At 45.7% G+C, this 19,262-nt stretch overlaps 1 protein-coding gene across 2 annotated transcripts; it reads right to left on the reverse strand.

Moving 5' to 3' along the window:
* Positions 1-1,064: 1,064 nt before the first annotated feature.
* dag1 (dystroglycan 1) lies at positions 1,065-15,046 on the reverse strand. Of its 2 annotated transcripts, XM_079156609.1 has the most exons (3): positions 14,982-15,046; positions 5,202-5,663; positions 1,065-4,801 (listed from the first exon to the last, which is right to left on the reverse strand). In XM_079156609.1, the coding sequence occupies exons 1-3, from the start codon at positions 14,982-14,984 to the stop codon at positions 2,975-2,977; spliced, it is 2,292 nt and encodes a 763-aa protein (XP_079012735.1). In that variant the 5' UTR covers positions 14,985-15,046; the 3' UTR covers positions 1,065-2,974. The 2 variants fall into 2 exon arrangements, with proteins under 2 accessions (XP_079012735.1, XP_079012734.1); XM_079156608.1 differs by lacking the exon at positions 14,982-15,046 and having other exon boundaries at positions 5,202-11,649.
* Between the last annotated feature and the right edge of the window lie 4,216 nt (positions 15,047-19,262).

Here is a 19,262-nt window from a genome sequence, read left to right on the forward strand (position 1 = left end):
GCCGCCATCGTTTGTCGTGTACAAACAGCACAGAAGGACTCGTGATCGGGTTCGACCGTTTCATCCATTTAGCGACGGGACGCTCCTGCAGGATCCAGACAAAGAGGCTCCACAAATCATTTCCAGCAAACTTCTCAGTGATGGATTGAGCTTGTCTGGTGCTTTGAAGGCGACTGATTAAGGCCCCAGAAAAATGCAACCTCAGCACATCTATAATCTTCCAGAATCCTCCAATCTGATTTTTCCAGCACATTTGAGATGACGCTTTGCTCGTGCATTCCTAAAGTTACTCTAATAAACGGCAGAGTGCTGGTCTACGGGGTAAGGGCCAAATATAATGCATATCAGATAAGTATATTTACTTTCTAAAACGCTTACTCTCATAAAATGATGATCTTGTCAAAGGCCGAGAGGCCGGAGATGTTTACATTCAGCCCTTCACCTGCAAGAGCCAGTCAGTGAATGAGGAGCTCGTCATGGCTCACATTCAGCCCTCACATCTCGTCTCAATCAAACCGAGATCAGTCCGCCATTAATCTTCGTCTTCACCGCCATCCGTTTATCCATTTTTAGCAACTACCCCCCACCACACACACACACACACACACACACTAAACCCCGCCAAGAATTATCACGGACATGCAACAGATGCCGGCAAATTGTTTACATGGAATCAATACTCGGAGCAATCGATGCAAATGATCCGTCTGCGATGTGTGGAAAGACAGATGGAGCTGAGAGTGTTTTCACAGCGTAGCCTGTTTTAATGGCAGCGCTTTCAAACTGCATAGTCCAACCAGTCATTCAACGGCAGAATCATTTAGTAGAAAAGGGACACGGCAGCGCGACCGCTTCAGTTAGCCCCAAGACCGTTGACGGTTGCCAGGCAGCGAGGCCAAAACCTCTCCGAGGACTTCAGACATATTGATTTATCAATTCAAGGCTAAGCGGGAGAAGTAGAAAAGTGACAGTGATCAAAAAGCTCATCCATAAACATCAGTCAGGTTTGGATCAAAGAGGATGACAGAAGAGAAGCAGCAAGAAGTTAGAACCAGATACATGAATGAAGAAATGTTTTTCTTTATCGTACCAGTTGGTTTTATTATGACAATGCACACTTGAGAAGCAAAAAAGCCTTGGCATCCTGCAAAAAACCAACAATATTATGACACTACGAGTCACTCCAGCCTGCATCACTGAGCGGACTGCGCCGTACATTATTATTGCAAAGGGTCACTTTCAGTTGAAACTCATTAGCAAACATAAAAGGACATAAAAATAAAATTTGTGATTACATAAAATATGTCCGTCTTTGTATAGTGGGAGATACAGTTCGATTTTCAAACACACACGACAAAATAAAAACACTTGAAAATGTGACCCATGACAAAAAAGAAAAGAAAAGAAAGTGTACATAGTTGAATCATATTTGAACTTCTAGGCTAAGATTTTACAAATCACAGAAGACTAATCATTAATCATGTTTTCTTTTAATAATCAGAAACAATTTGAGGCTGTATCAAAAACTTGGTAAAAAAATTAGAAGGAGATTTTCGGTGACCATTTTGTTCAGTGAGCTAATTGCTGGAAAGTGAATGTTTCTCTCTTTTCCGTCCTGAATGTCTGCCTCGTCTCCTCTGTGAGTATCTGTACAGTCCCTCTGGGGAGAGTCTCCATGGCACTCAAAGTTCCTCCTCTGACTGGGGAGAACAACTGCCTCATTACATAAAAAAATAATTATCCCTGGTCCAAAATAACCTGGAGGGGTCCTTTTCCTGTTTTGGCACATGTTGGAGGTTTGTATGTAGAAAAGGGCCGACATGGCATTTTCACTTTTACTGTCGTGGTTCTGTTGACCTCGGGTCACGTTTTCGCCAAATAGAGGTCACTATCATCTGCATAAAACTACACATTTTGCCTCGAAATCTACACCAAACTTAGTTAGTTAGATAATCATCTACCGCGACCCACACAGCTTATTACGCCTTATTGAGGGCAGCTGAGAGGAAGGTACGATTTGAATCTAATGAACTGTAATTGTTCTACGGAAACAGGAATAAAGAGCTCCTTCAGGTGATTTCAGCGAGGCAGTCCCTTTCCTCCCGCTCTCTTCCACCACCAAAAAAATATAACACAATCTATCAGAACATCTTCCAGATATACAGTGGATTTTAAAACCAATGAAACAAACAAATTATTTATTATTCATCTCTAAATCTTTTTTTTAGGCTACCTTGTTATTCTCATCTTTACTAGACATCGTGAATAAGGATAGAAACAGACAGCTAGTGTTAAAAGGCAAACCGTATTGACTCTGAATAAACACACCCACTCATTCACACGCACACCTCGGCCTCCCATTCGTCTGTGTCGTCAGCAGGGGTGATTCGAGATCCTTGAGATAGCTTTTTTTTTTTCATTTTCAGAGAATCTCACTCTTCTTATTAATAAAAAACACGAGTTGTAGCTTGCAGTGGTCTGGTGGCAGTTCACTGTCTCCTCGTATCATTTAAAAGCAACACAAAAGAAGAGCAAATGATTCAGAATAATAACCGTGGGATAGTTGATGACAAACAAAATAAAAGCCTGTATTTTAAATCAAAAGAGTGAAAAAAAAGAAGAAATGCCGGGACGGGAGATCACGTCTCCCAGTCGTCGCTTCTGACCAACTGGTCGATCCAAAAGCCAATGTGACGAGAATTTGTTTGTCTTAGGCCACTGTAGTAGCTGGGCTACCACTAAAACAGTAGTCCCTCCCAGCTGTTCCATCCCATCAGTCGACTGTAAAAAAAAAACACCCGACTCATTACGGCCCCCTTCCCAAACAAAAGTCCCCTGTAGCTGTTTTGTACTTTAGCACCTCTTGTCATCTCTCCCTGTAAATGTCCAGATAGACAAACACCAGAATGGAAACCGTCACAGTTCCTCAGGCATCCTCTCCCTCCACCATACGAGGGGAGAGTTAAACATTGTCTTAGGGTGGCACGTAGGGAGGTGGAGATCTGTAGGGAGTCATGTTCTTGGGACGGGAGCCCTTGCCCTCCATGGGAGTGGTGAAGGGAGGTGGTGGCTGGTAGGGGGGCGCGTTGGGGTCCTCATCCCGCAGGGCTGTGTACTCCCCCAGCAGCTCCTGGTTGAGGGGAGTGGTCTCTGGCGTGGCCATGTTGGGGTACTCGGGGGGTGGAAGTGGGGGCTTCTCTTCCTGTAGAATCAAGGGCATACTGGAAGATGGAGGTGGCTTAGAGTCATCTAGTTCATCCGCAAAGATAATCGGCACACCTTTTTTGATGAAGGTGGCCTGGTCCTCGATGGTCAGCTTGCCCTTTCGCTTCTTCCTGTAGCAGATCATCGCAATGATGCCTGCTATTAACAAGATTGCTGCCACCACCACGGCAGGAATGACTGTGTGGAGATAGACGTCATCTGTGCTCTGCCGGCCTGTTCCCAGAGCTGGCGTGACTGCTGGGGGTTCTGGTATGTCAATATCTCCTGGTGGGATGAAGGAATATGTTCTGCAGCTTGCCCTACCCTTCGCCATGACATCCAGTGGTCTGAATTCTGGCTCCAGAGAGTGCCTGAAGGTCTGTGAGGGCTTTCCGTCAGCACTGGCGAGTGTCCTGCTCATGACTGTGATCTGTTCCTTTGGACATGGGTGCTGCGGTAGGCTGGTGTTGGTCCACTCCACCACAATGGACCCTTTGCTGATATTTCGTAGACTGACTGTACTGCTGTTGCGGTCTCCAAGCGCATATGCCAGCTTCTTGACCAGAAGGATCTTCTTGTGGATGTCATTTGTTATCGAACGTGGCTCACCTTCGAATCGGGCCGTGAAGATCACGGGGGTCTTGTCATTGATGGGCCAGCGGCTCACGCGGACCTCGAAAGCGTCAATTGCATTCAGGCTACCTTTGTCAGTCGCCTGCATGAAGTATTCATGCTTCCCCACATGTTGGACATCAGGCAGGCCATAGAGAAGTTGGCTGGTGGTGTTGAACTGGATCCAGGAGCCCTCTCCGACCACTTCATTGTGGTTCTGTCTCAAGGTTAGACGCAGCTTGTCAGTTGTCCCATCCTCTTTATCAAAGAATGTATCAGATGGGATCTTGACCTCAAAGTAGGTGCCAACCAATGCATTGACCTGGTCGATGGGGTTTCTCAGGACAGGCTTCTCGTTGTATGGGTCCGGGATGACGGCAGGTGATGGTGTGGTGCGCTTGGCAGGTTTGGCCGTGGAGGTCTTTGGCTCTCTGGGCACCGGTGTGGTTTTGGGTCTCTTAGGTTTCTTAGTAGGTCTTCTAGTGGGTGTAGGTGGTGTAGCGGTGGCCTCCACAAACGTAGGCCTGGTCATGGTTGCCTGGATAGGAATGTGGCTGGTGGTTTCCACTATCCTTGTTGGCTGAGGCGGTCCCTGAGTTGGGGTGTGGGCAATGGATTCACGGGCTCTGATCGTAGGTTTGCCAGGTAGGGGAACGGGGCCTCTTACAGGGGGAGCAGAGCTTTCGGTTGGTGCGGCAATAGAAGGAGAGGAGAGTGTTGGGATGATCCTCACTGGAGGCTCCACTACAGTTGTTGGAGGAAGTACCGTCAGCACAGGTGTCGGAGTGTTGTTTAATTGGCGCCTCACCCGCTTAGGGACATGAGGTTTCTTGTTGGCAATGTGCCATCCCACCACAGGGTAGCCCAGCTTGGCGGACATTGTCCCTTCCTTTGCAGGACCCTGGACGCTGTTGATATTTGGGACTGTGCTCTGGTCCAGTGAGCAGCCGAGCTTCCAGGACAACAGAGCGCCGTTCTCCACCACCTGGGGAGACATTGACAATTGTTACTTTGATTATCCATCTACTAATATGAAATGCTTGATTATTCACTGACTGGCAAATATTTACTTTACCCATAAAACCACATACTCATGATTAGGGCTGCAGCTTATCAGTAGACTAATCGGCTGTTTTGGTAATAGTCGACTACGATTTATTTTTGTTGATTTGTCATTTTTATTATGCTTTTTCCACGCTGAATGACTTGTTTCCAAGAAACATAGAGCACACAAGATTTAATGTGGTGCTTTTGCATGATTCTTTGGGGAGAAACTCCATACAGATATATCTTAAGACTGCTTTTATTTTGTCAAAGACAAAGATAAAAGTCACTAGCATCCATTCTTATTTTTCAATTACTCGCACGCTTGCACATTCACTCACCTTTTTGGCATTCCCCGGCCCGGCCATGAATGCAGACATGTCGAACAGCCTGTTGTTGACCACAGGGAGTATCTTCATGTGCGGGAGCCCCACCCCGGAGAAGCTCCTCATGTCGTCCAGGAGCTCCACTCTCTGTTTCGAGCTCATCTTGGTCAAATCGGCGTCCAGGATCACAGTCAGCAATGTGATTGGCTCCTCGTTGCTACACATGAACGGCTGGACGTCCTCTTCTGTGGAGGCCTGGTTGGATGCCAGCTGGGCTGCATCTGCGTCCAAATGATCTTCAGGGTGCACCTCGATGGAAAACACCTCTGAAGACAAGGAGGATTTGGTGTGGTTGGAGATGGATACCGAGATGTAATGGATGCCTTTGTCCTCCTCCAAAGGTAGACCCTGCAGGATTCTGCTGTTGGCATCCCAGTGCAGCCAGGCAGGGAGGGAGTCCTTCCCCATCTCTGTGATCTGATGCATGAACAAAACAGAAAGGGAATTAAGATCAAGATCAACATAAGTAGGGGGGTTCATTTAGTTAGATAAAACATGTATAATGAATCACAATTCTGATTTTGTCCGATCTACAAGCAAATGGTTGAAAGAAAGAACATAAAACGTGAATGAAGAAAATGGAAATGGAGGCCTCACACAAAACGCTTTCAGTAGAACTTTTGGCAACCGTTACCTGTGAAGAGGATTAGGCTAGCTTATGAAATACTAATGAAATAGCTAGTGTACTTACCGGGGAAAACATTTATTAAGGTTACATAAAAAAAAATGCACAAATAAAACTTGTACTTTAAAAACTTTTTTTGTCCAGTACACAACAATTGAACGTATTCAAGGGCAGCGGCTGTTACAGGTGTGGGTATGCAGCAATGACGCTTTGCTTTTGTGGGAGTTCATATTTGATTTTGAGGTCGTCACCCTGTAGTTTTCATGTCGTGTATTTTTGTATTCCAATATTTTGTTTCTTTTTTTCTAGTAATGTCGAAATAAAAGGTTAGGGCGCGTGCTATAGGCAGCATGAACAGGATTTACTGCTGTGACTGTGGAACATAGTATACACGAAGCCCGACTCTGTACACACACACACACACACACACACACACACACACAATCAAAAGCAGTGCCCTGAATTGTAATTTAAACCCGACTAAAATTGAAACAACTTGGCCAATTATCTGACTGGGGACGTCCCCGTGGCAGGAGGCTGATGGAGAGAAATGGATCACAGGGGAGTGACAACGCATCCACACACAAAAACATGAACAAATGCATCCTGTGCTCCCCAGCCCCTACAAGTTAATTCTGCGGCTAATAAATCCTGGTTGATAAATTATGTAGAGGCAGTGCTCCCTAGACACATCATTAATGCTCTAACCAGCACACAGGCAGGGGGGGGGGGGGGGCACATACACACATACACACATACACATAGAGGCCATAGACAGACGCACAAGGCTACACAAAGCTGTGTGTGCGTTTTCACTCAGACACGTGGCCACCCGGAGAACATCAAATGTACACACCGTCTGCCTTTTTCTGTATTTCCACAAGAACAAAGTGGAAATGACCTATTTCAAAGATTTGATTTGACTGCTTTTCCTTTTTTGCCTCGTTCCCTCAATATTCAAGCAGCTCCCTCTGTGGTTCCCGTCCTTCGGTCTCCTTTAGACACACAGCCCCTCCGCCGTATTCCTGCTTCCTGTCAAAATGCCATTATCACAATGTGACAGTGCTTTTCATTGGTAGATACGGGCTCATTTCTGAGCTGATGGTGTAGGGACATGTCATGATTCTTGGCGGAGATTATGAAAACCAGATACAAATATTATTTACAGATTAATCCACCTAGATAATTGTTTCTAGTTTAACAATTTCCACTGCGGGCAACGAAAAATACCCCAAATATGAGTGAAAGTGTTGATGGCATGTTATCAGCCTGTAAAGGAAAACTACTCGCGTGTCCTCAAACGTTGGCTCCTCGAGCAACGTTCATTTCATTTAGTCACAGAGTTCCACCGCCTCGGAACTTCAAACCAATTGCCTCTTGACATGGCATTGCAAATTAAATCACAAAGAGATGATGAAGGACAAGTGAGTTGCCAGGCAGTAATCTCATCACAGCTGTCATAATTGCTCTGTAAATTACTAAATTGCGCCCTGAAAGCACAACTGAAAGCACAAGGACGACCGCTTCCTTATCAGAGGCCAATTAAATGAGGGGAAGAAGAAAAAAAGAGGAGGTGACACTTAATTTCATTTTTCAGGTACTTTGGTCAGAAGAGGTGAAAATATTTTACTGCAAACAAAGTCAGCTGTGCTACATGGTGTGACATTTGGCTTGCATGGGGAAACTTGTGAAGAACACAGAAGAGCCAAAAAGAAACGAGGAGTGTTCTCTGAGCAACAGAAGGACTGCAGACTGGACGGCATCGGCTCCCCAAACGTCTTCTCAGTAGTGTTGCTGCCTCAGTAAGCGTTGAAACAGAAACACATAGTGCTTTTTTTTTTTAAACTCACTACATGAACCCAGCAGAGAGCTTGTAGTTTCCTGCCTCCCTAAAAGAACACGAAAAATACATCAAAAAAACAAAATGTCAAGAAAAATACTTCATATCTTTTCCTGGCACGGGGCTTCGGCGCATGAGAGCTTGATGTTTGGCCCTAAAGGTTATCGCGTGTCTCACACACTCCTTCCAGCCTCCGTACAACACTCACCACTGGCAAGGTTGCAGCCCGAGCCCCCTGAACCAGCCGGGGAAAAGCCCTGCGTTCTGGAAGATTTATTTAAGCACAGCCGGCCGTGCAGCAAGAAGGAAGGAGACTAAACTATTAAAAAGGTGGTGGCAAGGGCAACTCAGGGCATTCAGTGAGCCGCGTGATAGCCTTTCAAAGCACCGGTTCTATGCCTTGCTCAAGGACTCTGCGACAGGGAAATCACATCTTATTCATTCCAAAAAAACGGTCTCCCACTTTCAGCAGCAAGGCTCGTATTTGTAGTAACAGGGCGGTCCAGCAGCAATCTAACAGCACCATGACTTAGATAAATAAGATAACGGCAAAAACACGTCATATTTTTTTATACTTTTTTAGTGGGATAGCGGCATAACATTGGACGACAGAAAGCTTAGAATGTAATAAAAATGATACTCGATAATCGACACAGCCCTGTCCACGGCACTTAGGGCTCTTTGGAGTGCGGGACGCTGGTGAGCCGGCGTATGGAGGACGGAAAAGAGACGGAAAACTGGCTCGTAATTCAGGATTGAAACTCCACCCGTCATGCTGATTATCGGGGCTCAGCGGGCGGACATGCTGCTCCACTGCAAACATCTCTTAATGTTTCTAAAGATTATTTCTATAAGACCTCAGTCCTGATCGCAAACATATACCTTGATATCGGCGTTGGAAAAAAACAATCATTGACCAACCCTTCGATCGCCGATCGGCTTCAGCCTAACTTTGAGCTCCGTGTACTATGAATGCTGACGTTGGTGCCATTAAAAACCCCAAGTCACTAAGAGATAAGAGCCTTCAGAATGAATCACTGACATGTGTAAAGAGGTCTAAGCACGGCTGTGAGTGCACCCCCCCCCACCCCGACTTACAAGCCTGGTAATTAAAACGAAATAAGTGATAATCTCATCAAAGTTAGAGGCCGTTTGATCATCTTTTTCACTCACTGACACATGCACATGTCAGCCGTAAAGCCACCGTGACTATCGGCGCTCTAAGCTCCAGTGATGGGCACTTTGGTGCAACCAACTCGGGCGAGAAGATGTTTGAAGTCTGCGTGAGCGGCAGGCATGAAACCCTGGGAGACATTTCATCGCATATCACTGGCATCATCCTTATGGTACTCTGCATCACTGCTCTGGACCGCTCTGCCTCCTCAGCGCTTTTTTGTTTGGAGTTACGGTCCTCAGTCAGAGGCTGCGGTTTGGAAGTGAGGCGGCGCTACGGCGAGGACAGGAAGGGGAAGACGGATAGCAGAGCAGCCTCAGCGCTGACGGTTAAAGTCATAGATAGTGAGTCCAATGTCAAACCAGCGTCTCTGGAGCTGAGAGATGGGAGGAGCTGCTGGTTACTGAAGTGTTTTCTACTCCATGACATACTCCAAACATACTCCATGCTCCACAAAGAAGAACGTCCTCATACCCATGCAGAGTGAAGCGGTTCCTTTAAGGGGGCTTTCATACATCAGCTGTTTGGTTCGGATACATAGAACTCAGGCCCGGTTAGCACACTTCCAAACAACCAAACCAAGACCGCCTAAAAAGGTGGGTCTTGGAGCTCTTCTAAGTGGACTCTGGTCCGGTTCCGTTTGTGGTGTGAAAGCAAACAAACCATCTGTTGATCATGAAGTCTGTTCAGGAAGGGATCCTATTGATCTGTATTTCAGGCCTCCTGATTAATGGGTCAAGAGCTGTTAGAACTGCTGTGCTCGTGTGCGACTCTGTGTACTTTGTCAATTCATTAAGTCCATTAAAAAGTATTTGACAGCGATCCCACAGCAATAAGCACCGAATCATTAGCCTCATACGTTCCCCAACGTTTGGGGGAGCGACTTTAGTACAGCCCTGTCTCTACCGGTTCGTCATTATTAGATATATTACACTATATAACAAACAATCCTAATAATGCTTATTATCAGATATTTCTTTGGAACTGATTTGAACTGATTTGAATAGAATTTGCAGGATGATTATCGCCAAAAACAGGCCAATCAATGAGTTTCTATCAGTCTATACATCTTCCAACTACAGGTTTGAAAGCACCCGAAGTGCATTTTGATGATGATAATTTGTCCGTCATTATGATGACGTGTGATGATACATTTTGAACGTGTTACATCTCACTATAGCATTGCTACTTTTACACAAGACTGCTACTTCAAATAAACAGAGCGGCCAAACGGAGCCGAGGAGCATCGTAGCAAATTCAGAATGAATTGAAACTGGGAACGAAACACTGAGGAGCCGAATCCATTCAGATGGCCTGAACGAGAAACATTTATATAAAGCTCAATCTTCAGGATCCGTTCGTTTTAAACTCATCGTTTGGGACATTTCTTACCGGACCGCGTCTTAGGAGTCGACAGTTTTCATGTCTAACGGCTTTCACCTTTGACCTTTTGACCTTTTGTCAATCAAACGAGCAGATAGGTTGTTGCTAATCTGTTTTGTTTTTTGTGATGATTCAACGAGGAGTTTCTCGATCATCCTTCATTTAACATCGTCCACGCAGACCATGAATGAGACTTCTACTTCTGGAACCCAATCACCCCCCAAAAATAAAATGATTCTCATTTTGCTGCTCTATAAAGTTTAGGATTGCAGCCGAAACCATAAAAAAAAAAACTGCAGCTCTTTTTGGCTCTCGTGACCTGGTTGTACATAATAAATGTTGCACCTCCACAAACACACATCTTCATTATCCTGAGAGACGTTCAATCAAGAGGCTCTTTTGAGGAGAGGAAGCTGCACGAGCTGGAGAAAGACAGCCGGATAGAGACGCAGCAGTAGAGATGGAGAGAAAAAGGAGGTCAAGCAAGAAGAATGAAAGAGAGAGAAAGATCTCCTAAATGTGGAGATATTACGAGGAGGCGTCGCGTCTCTCTGCGTTCGGGGAAAAGAAAGCAGTTCATTGTTGCGGCAAAGGAGAAGGCGGAGAAAGGAGGCCATTGTTACCGGGGACCCGGCTGACAGCTCCACAGATAAGCCTCATATTTTGGAGGAGATGAGGGAGGAGGAGGAGGAGGAGGAGGAGGAGGAGGAGGTGAAGCCTGAGCATGCCATTGTGATACGATGACTTGGGGCAAAATGAAACTCGGCGTGGTGAGGAAATGAGAGGAAGTGAAACAGAAGGAACATGGAGGGAGGAAGGGGAGGAGGGAGTGATGGACAAGGAGGAGGCGGGGGGAAGATAAGAGGAGAATGATGGGAGGAAAAAAAACAGGGGAAGTGAGGGGTGATGTGAAAAGGGGAGAGAGACGGAGAGTAACCCAGAGGGGACGTACGAGGACGGGGAGAGAAAGAGGGCGTAGAGGGAAATGCTGGCATGGTCGAGTGTTTCCTGTGGAAAGTACGAGGAGGAGAGGAGGAGGAGGAGAGGAGGAGGAGGAGGAGAGGAGGAGGAATGGACAAGAGAGCTATAGGACGAGAGGGTGGGGGGGCTTTGGGTGGCCAACAGGCAGGCGCGTGTATACGAGAGGAAATCCATCTCAAAGCCCATTTTCTACTGTTAAATAAATTTATCCCGGGGCCCCGGGGCCCCGTCCACAGCAGGCACATTCACACCCGTTAACGGTGCAATCTAGGAATCTAGGAACGGGAAATACACGAGCAACGCGTTCACGAAAACAACAACCATGTTTTAAAAAAAACAATAACGATTTGAAAATGAGTTTTGGATAAGATTTGATTCATGTAAATTTGCATCAACTCGCCCCCCCCCCCCCCCATCAGCATCCGCCACACGAGCCAACAACACACACACACACACACACACACACACACACACACACACACACACACACACACACAATCATTCCTTTAAAACCAACTCGCTGTCAGTGCTCCATTTAAAGGCTGTCCCCGTCTAATCTCATGGGATTTTACTATTGAAGTTTTGAGAAAAATAAAGGTTCACCCAAACTACAAAACAGCGTCCTGCCATTTATCTTTAGTTCCTGAACCTACATGGTTCAGCACCACAGAAGAAGTAAGAGAAGATACAGTTTATGCTGTTTTGTAATTTGGGTGAAGCCTCCCTTCAAGAGAGCAACAGGAAGCGACATGTAGAATGGTGTTAATAATCATATGTGGATGGACCTTATTCTTATAGACCATAATCAGTTGTTATACATCACCTACATTCTAAAGATTCATTTCATTATGCATCAACGGCTCCTCGACAAAAAAAATGTCTGCGCACACTTTCAGTTCACTTCCAAAAATAAAAGTGTTCCAGCGGAACCGAGTTAAGAGATTTTCAGTTTCATGGAAATTCCCAGAAAAATGTTCTAGGACGAAAAATGTAACTCTTTCTATTAACAGGCTGTAGTGTAGACATGACGGAGACGATAGGACGAGAAGGCATGAACACCGAAAGAGACGAGTACGACTGACACACACACACACACACACACGTACACACACACACACACACAGAACCACAAATACACCCCTATTATATAGTCATTAAAGTATAATGATGGAGAGGGCTCTTAGCTATAAAACCTGCGTTAAATTACGCTCTCTCTCTCTCTCTATTGCACACACACACACACACACACACACACACACACACACACACACACACACACACACACACACACACACACACACACACACACACACACACACACACACACACACACACAGTGGTAAACCTGGGTGCCAAAGCCTGCAGCAAAACTCATAAAGCTTTCTCCCTCATTCTCTTTCCATGTCTCTCCACCTCTCTCTCTCTCTCTCTCGCTTACTTTCACTTTAGTATGCAGTTTACAACAATGGAAGAAGACGCAGGAGCCAACAGAAGCCGGCCATTGTTTGATTCCAGCTGTGTGGGTGCGAGAAGGAAGATGTGGTGTGTGTGTGTGTGTGTGTGTGTGTACGTGTGTGTGTGTGTGTGTGCGTGTGTGAGGGCAGAGACAGTAAGTCAGCTGCTCATGCTGACCACGCAAAAGAGAAATCCATGCAGCGAGTGTGTGTGAAGGCAGAAGACGGGGCAGGCTGCAGTGACAGCGATGGTGGAAGAGTTTGTGTGTGTGTGTGTGTGTGCGTGTGTTACGACAAGGACAACTGGAAGGCGAGAGAGGAGACGAGCACACAGCTTGCTGCCTCTTGCAGCAGTTGGTCCTCGGCTCAGCAAACACAAACGCTGCCTCGCTGTCTCACTGCGCCGGGCTGGACACCGGGGGTGAGGAAGATAAAGCAGAGTGTAAACAAAAGTCCCCGCGGTGACAGTGTGTGTGTGCGTGTGTGTGTGTGTGTGTGTGTGTGTGTGTGTGTGTGTGAAAGAGTGAAAGACAGAGATACAGACTGCGTATACTACATATATAAATATACATATGTGCATGCAGCTGTATCTTTTCACAACCCCCTGCTTGGAACAATAACTATGAGTGTGTGAGTGTGTGTGTTTGTGTGTGTGTGTGTGTGTGTGTTATCTCCGTCTCAGCATGTGGCTCGTTTTTCCGCAGACTCTTAGCTCCAGCTCTGACTAATGCTGCAGCCCCACCAGAATTACTCACCATCATCAGCGCACACACGCACGCACTAGTAGAAAATGTTCTCCTACACTTTTACTCGCGGCTTCATGAACAACACGTGCACACACACACACACACACACACACACACACACACACACACACACACACACACACACACACACACACACACACACACACACACACACACCCCTTCCTTCCTCTTTGAAGCGTTTGCTCACACAAATACAATTTAATTTTAAGATTAAAGACGATCTGATATTCTCTACACGCGATGCGTTTGTGATCCGTTGTCTGTAGAGAAACCAAAACCACAAACAAAGAAGTGAAAGTTCTCTCCTGTTGTGGAACGGACCGGATCTCTCTCTCTGTCCTCTGTTTGTCAGACAGCAGGGCTCACAGTTGATCGATTAACCCGACTATTATTTTGTTGATTAATTATGTAATCTGTAAAATTTCATTCATCATTTAAATTGATCCAGTATTGAAGGAGAAAGCTGCAGACATCAGCTGCTAAACGGGCTCAAACACAATCATTTGGGGCGACTCCTCATGGTCAACTAAAAGAGCTTCTTGTTTCCACTGACAGACTCAGATTATTATTATTATAAATGTCTGACAACAATATAGAATCGTGAGTGAGAGTGCCGGCGTTGTCAGAGTTTAGTTTTATCTAAAAGATGTTCAATGTCACGGACGAATATTCTGATGATTTCAACAATGTGGATGCGATCTGTGGATCTTTTCAGAGCGAGAGGCACAATAACAAACAGACGGGATCGAGTGAAAGGTAAAGAGAACTCAGTAGGGTTCTTTCCATAATGTTGTCAGACATTTAGAAGAACAACCAGAGTCTGTCGGTGACAACGAGCACTTTCAGTGGACGAACATTGACGTGACGTTGCTGCAGCGTTCTCCTTCAACACTGGACCAACGTCCCAAAAAGTCACTTAAACACAAAGAAATGAATTGAATTTGAACGCCAGTCTAAACCAGATATTCTGTTTGAAATATGAATCATTTCAGCTCTACTGCAAAGATTTAATAACACTATCCTGTAATAATGTACACAGTTCTGTTTTGCATAACAGACAAAAATGACAGGACCTCACGGAGGAGGAAAGAGAGAGAAAACTGCACACTCGGCATTAAACGTCGTAGAGTTCAGTATGATCAGTGAAGTGTTCAAGCAGGAGGAGAAGAAAAGAATATAGTCGAGAGGACTCGGAAGAAAGGCTGTGAAATCCATTGTGACACGGTAACAATGGACGACGAAATTAAGACGATTAAGAGCATTTCATCTGGAAGTCAAGTTCCTATCGTTCCTTGTGCGATGCGAAGAACAAAAAGAAGCTGAGATGTTTGACAGACTCGCTCTCCCTCCAACCTGACAGGCCGGTTGCATCCTTAAAGAAGCACTCAAAACTGTTTCTAAGCCCTCGCTTGTCCCGAGGTCAGCAATTATCCCCGTTTCTCTTTGATGGCGTGTGAATAAAACATTAGGCGTCTTTTATCCGGCTAACGAGCTAAAGCGCCGACGCAAACCATTCAATCTTGACCACGCTGCTCGGGGATAATGAGAGCCACGACACCCAGAGAAGAGAGACGGAGGCCGGTCACCTCCAACCAACCCCGAGCCCTCTGAGAGCTTCATTCCTTCGCTCTGAAGCACGCCACTCTCGTAAAGATGCCGTACTAAAGGTGGCGAACACAGCTGTGCAGCTTCATTCAGCCCCGTGTATTATTAAACACACCGGTGATGATCAACAAATCGCCGCCGTGCAGTATTGCCTTAATAGGCCGATCTGTGATCCCAGTGTCCAGCTTCTAAATATAAATCAGCTACTGTGGCCTTCACACGCCAAATATGGCTCGGCTCTCCAAGCCTGGAAGCCCACATGAAGAGCAGGCCGCCGCGCTGCGACTCCACTTCCCCCCTTTTGGGTGACGACCAAGCGTGCTAGAGGATACGGGCCGAGTCCAAAAAACCTGTGGTTGCTAGGCGACAAAACTGGACGCACCACAACAGCATCAGGACGTTATCTCCACAATAGTGAACAGACGCTAAAATATATACTTCTACTCTCTTTTTTTTGGAGCACGAAAACAGCTCCTTTTTCCCCTCTTTTCTGTTAGATAGGGAGTCAAACAGTGGCTGCTCGGCAGTCATGATCTGTGCTAAAGGTTAAAAGGAAATGACTCCCTGAAATACAACGCTGACATGCAGCGACATGGCCCTCCACGTGGACAGAGGGGGATGTTTTCCAAGCAGATGCATGTCAAACACACAACCCCTACAAACAGAGAAAACACCACATTATGAATGAATTTATAGGAGCGTATAATTTAGGACGTATGAATCGTAAGGCCTCGCCCGCTCTGTTTTAATTACATAGCAACACGGCCACCAACACACGGCAGTGCCAGGAAACCGATCGCGGCACCGCTAGCTCGCAGCGAGGGTGACTCATATGTTCTGGTGTGTTTTTATCTCGGGTTGCCTCCTCCCTCCCGCTCTCTTTAATACCAGTTTTCCACTGCTGCCCTGCCAGCTAACAGCTATGGAGCGACGGGGGCTTACAGGGTGAGCCTCTCTGTAAGGAAAAGGGCAGGACAGCAGAGAGGCAGATGACGAACAACGGTGCGTTTATTTTAAGAGGAGGGCCGGGAGTGAAGTTGAAATAACACAATGACGTCTTTGGGTTTAAAAGCCCCCGACACAAAGAAAATGTGGGAAGTAGTTCGTCAGGAGATAGAGGCGAGGAGGTAGGTGTTAATGTGGGCAAAGAACAAGGGAGGGACGGAGAAGACGAGAAATATAAGAAGATGCCAGGAAGACAGTGAGGGTGAAAAGGAAAGACAGACAGTGAACGGCTGGAAAATAAAGAAAACAGAGGAGGAGAGGATAATGAATTGAGAGGAGAGGAAAGGACTCAGTGGGGAGGAGGAGAGAAAGTTAGTTTTCCCACCAAAATGACCCCCCGGGGGGGAATGGGGCCTTTACAACAGCAAGCTACTGTCTCCATTCATCAAGAGGGGAGCGAGTCAAACAGCTAGTCAATGTGTTCTGACAACCACACACACACACACACACACACTCTCTCTCTCTCTCTCTCTCTCTCTCTCTCTCTCTCTCTCTCTCTCTCTCTCTCTCTCTCTCTAGGACACTTGCTGACAGAATGCATTCTCACCTGTGACCTAATTCTAACCTGAACGCTAAAACCAAGTCGAAAAAAGTGATGACCAGCTAAAACGTCCTCACTTTCAAAGAATGTCCTCACAAGGTGTAAAACTTTAAGTGGTCCTCATAAAGATATATGTACAGGTACACACACACACACACACGTGTGTACGCCCGCCTCACTGTACTTAATGACTTTTTAATCTGCATGCAAATACACTCAAAATATTCACAAATGCTTTTCAGGCCCGCGTGTAAAAAAAAAAATCCACCGTATTTGTTGGTTACTGAATTCTCTTTTTTCCGAGAACCAAATTACAAAAGATTTTCAGCGAACGTCAGTTATTTCCAGGAACGAAAGAGGGGAAAGAAAGGAAGTGAAGAGGGGGTGAGCTCGCCTGCCAGAAAGCCCATCAGCCAATCAGCTAATTACGCTGGTAAATTGCGGTAATTAGGCTATGGAGAGTACTCATCTGTTGGCCAGAAACCCCCGATCCAGCGGCCACTTCCATTAATAACAGCAGACGGCTACAGACCCGGCAGCACCTGAATACAGATGCTCCACCTCTTCAGCTCAGAGTTATCACTGCGCTGTCGTCACTTCGCCCCTCGGTGGAGGACTTGGTTAGAAAAATACAAAACACGCTTTTCCTTCCCAGCTCTGTAGGTAGTGTGTAGCTGGAGCACAGCTTCCAAACATTTTAATTTATTCCAAAGCTGAAGAGTTTTTAAAAACATCATTCAAATGCTCAAACAAGGTTAACCGGCCACAAACGCATCAGAAATATGATCAGAAAACTCGTCTCCATCAAAAAGAAGATGAAATAATTTGCCATTCTTGTCGATAACTCGGTAAAAGGTGAATGGACAGGCGGTCTGTTACCGAGCTGCAGACCTCTCACAATCCGGCCCATTCTCATAAGAAGAGACCATGAGTATGAGCGCTACGCCGAGCACAAAAAATTGATTTGGCCTTTCGCTCCACAACCTTGAGCGGCGACCTTCCAAAAACCTGAGAGGGGAGGATCGGGGGGGTGGACTCACATCTAAAGAGAAGGGGAAGGATGGCGGATGCTGGGGGAGGGAGTGTTGAAATTTGTAATGGAGGAGAGAGCAGGAATACAAGGGGGAACGGAGAGCAGCGCTGGAATTAGAAACGGAGGAGGAAATTAACAAACTCTCTGAGGTTGTGGATATCGAGCGGACGGTCGGAGAGCGAAGGAGGAAGGAGGTGTTGAGTCTTTCATGAGGACAGTTCAACAGGAAGAACCAGAGGAGGCTGGTCCTCCTTTATTTTTGAGAGATTGCCATCTTGGAATTAGACCGTCTCCATCTTGTTGTTTTTTTTGCAACCGATAAACAGAAGTGACCATATTTGGAATGCGGAGGAGTGACGTAGAGATATCGTATACGTCTCTGGTAGAGACCTGTCAATCACCGTGTAGCCCCGCCCTAAAGCATCCCCTGCTTTATGGTCTGTTTGACTCTAAATAGACCATAATTTACTAAATGAACATCACGCTGTATTGAAGAAGACTTGAAACGAGAGATTGAGACCATAAACTCATGTTTACAATGTTTACTGAGGTAATAAATCAAGAGAGAAGTAGAGTCATTTTCTCATAGACTTCTATACAACCAGAGGAGTCGCCCCCTGGTGGACACTAGAGAGAATGCAGCTTTAAGACATAAAGCAGTGTGACAGATATAATCAGGTTTGGAAGAACAGCTTCAGCCTGAGGGACGAACGGCGAGGAAGAGGTGATGAAAGAGTGAGAGGAAGATGAGTAGCAGGATTAAAAATAAAGAAAAGCTTATATTATAAAAAATAACCTCCGCAAAGAAGTTTTTATTTCAATCTCCACAAGCTCGGACCCGACGGGTTGTGCGTCAACTGTCACAAGAGATAAACGTCCGTCCCTATAAACACTAACCCTGAACACACGAGGCGCCTGCTGGGTGGCAGGAAGCCACCCGGAGTCAGCCCCGCTCGGTCCTCACTGAAAAAACATGAAGATTAATGAAAAACTAAAGAGAGGTTCCTACCGAGAATGAAATCTAATTTCTATTTTGGAGAACAAAAATAAACTGACACAAAAGTATTTCGACGAGCGGTGCAGACGGATCGGATCAGCACGAAAGAAAAGAGGGAGCAAGAGGAACTTATTCGTATTCTAAAAGTTATCTTTGTTATTGTCATCTACAGTGTTTCTTTCTTCATAAAAACACAGTTCAAATGAATTTTTATGGATTAAAACAAATCATGATTATTTTGAATGATGTATAATAATGTCCGTAGCTCATAATTCATCTCTAATATCTATTTGATATTCATGTGAAAACATCTCCTTCAAACTACTGGATTTATTCTAGTTTCTCACCAAAACTACATTTTACAGATTACATGTGAACACATCATGATAACGTTATAATTTACCTTCAGCCAGTACTCATGTTCACTGAGCAGAGCCTGAAGGCATCATGATGTAACTGAACCTCCGTTGGTTAGCCGTTAGCGGTGCTGCTAACGTTACTAGCTCTCCTCCTGTTGGTTTAAACACTGATTGGTCATGATCAGACATCAGAGACTAGGAACTGAGTCAGTAAAACTGTATTTACACTGTGATGGTTAACGTTAAACTGTG

The sequence above is a fragment of the Pholis gunnellus genome, assembly GCF_910591455.1.
Source record: "Pholis gunnellus genome assembly, chromosome: 3".
Lineage (NCBI taxonomy): Eukaryota > Metazoa > Chordata > Actinopteri > Perciformes > Pholidae > Pholis > Pholis gunnellus.

What these genes read in the sequence shown, in the direction of transcription:
- dag1 (XM_079156608.1), bottom strand. Translation starts at nt 5,726, where the DNA reads ATGAACCCCCCTACTTATGTTGATCTTGATCTTAATTCCCTTTCTGTT. An exon ending in GGCCGGGGAATGCCAAAAAG is followed by an intron (nt 4,802 to 5,201) that starts GTGAGTGAATGT and finishes ATGTCTCCCCAG; the next exon opens with GTGGTGGAGAACGGCGCTCT.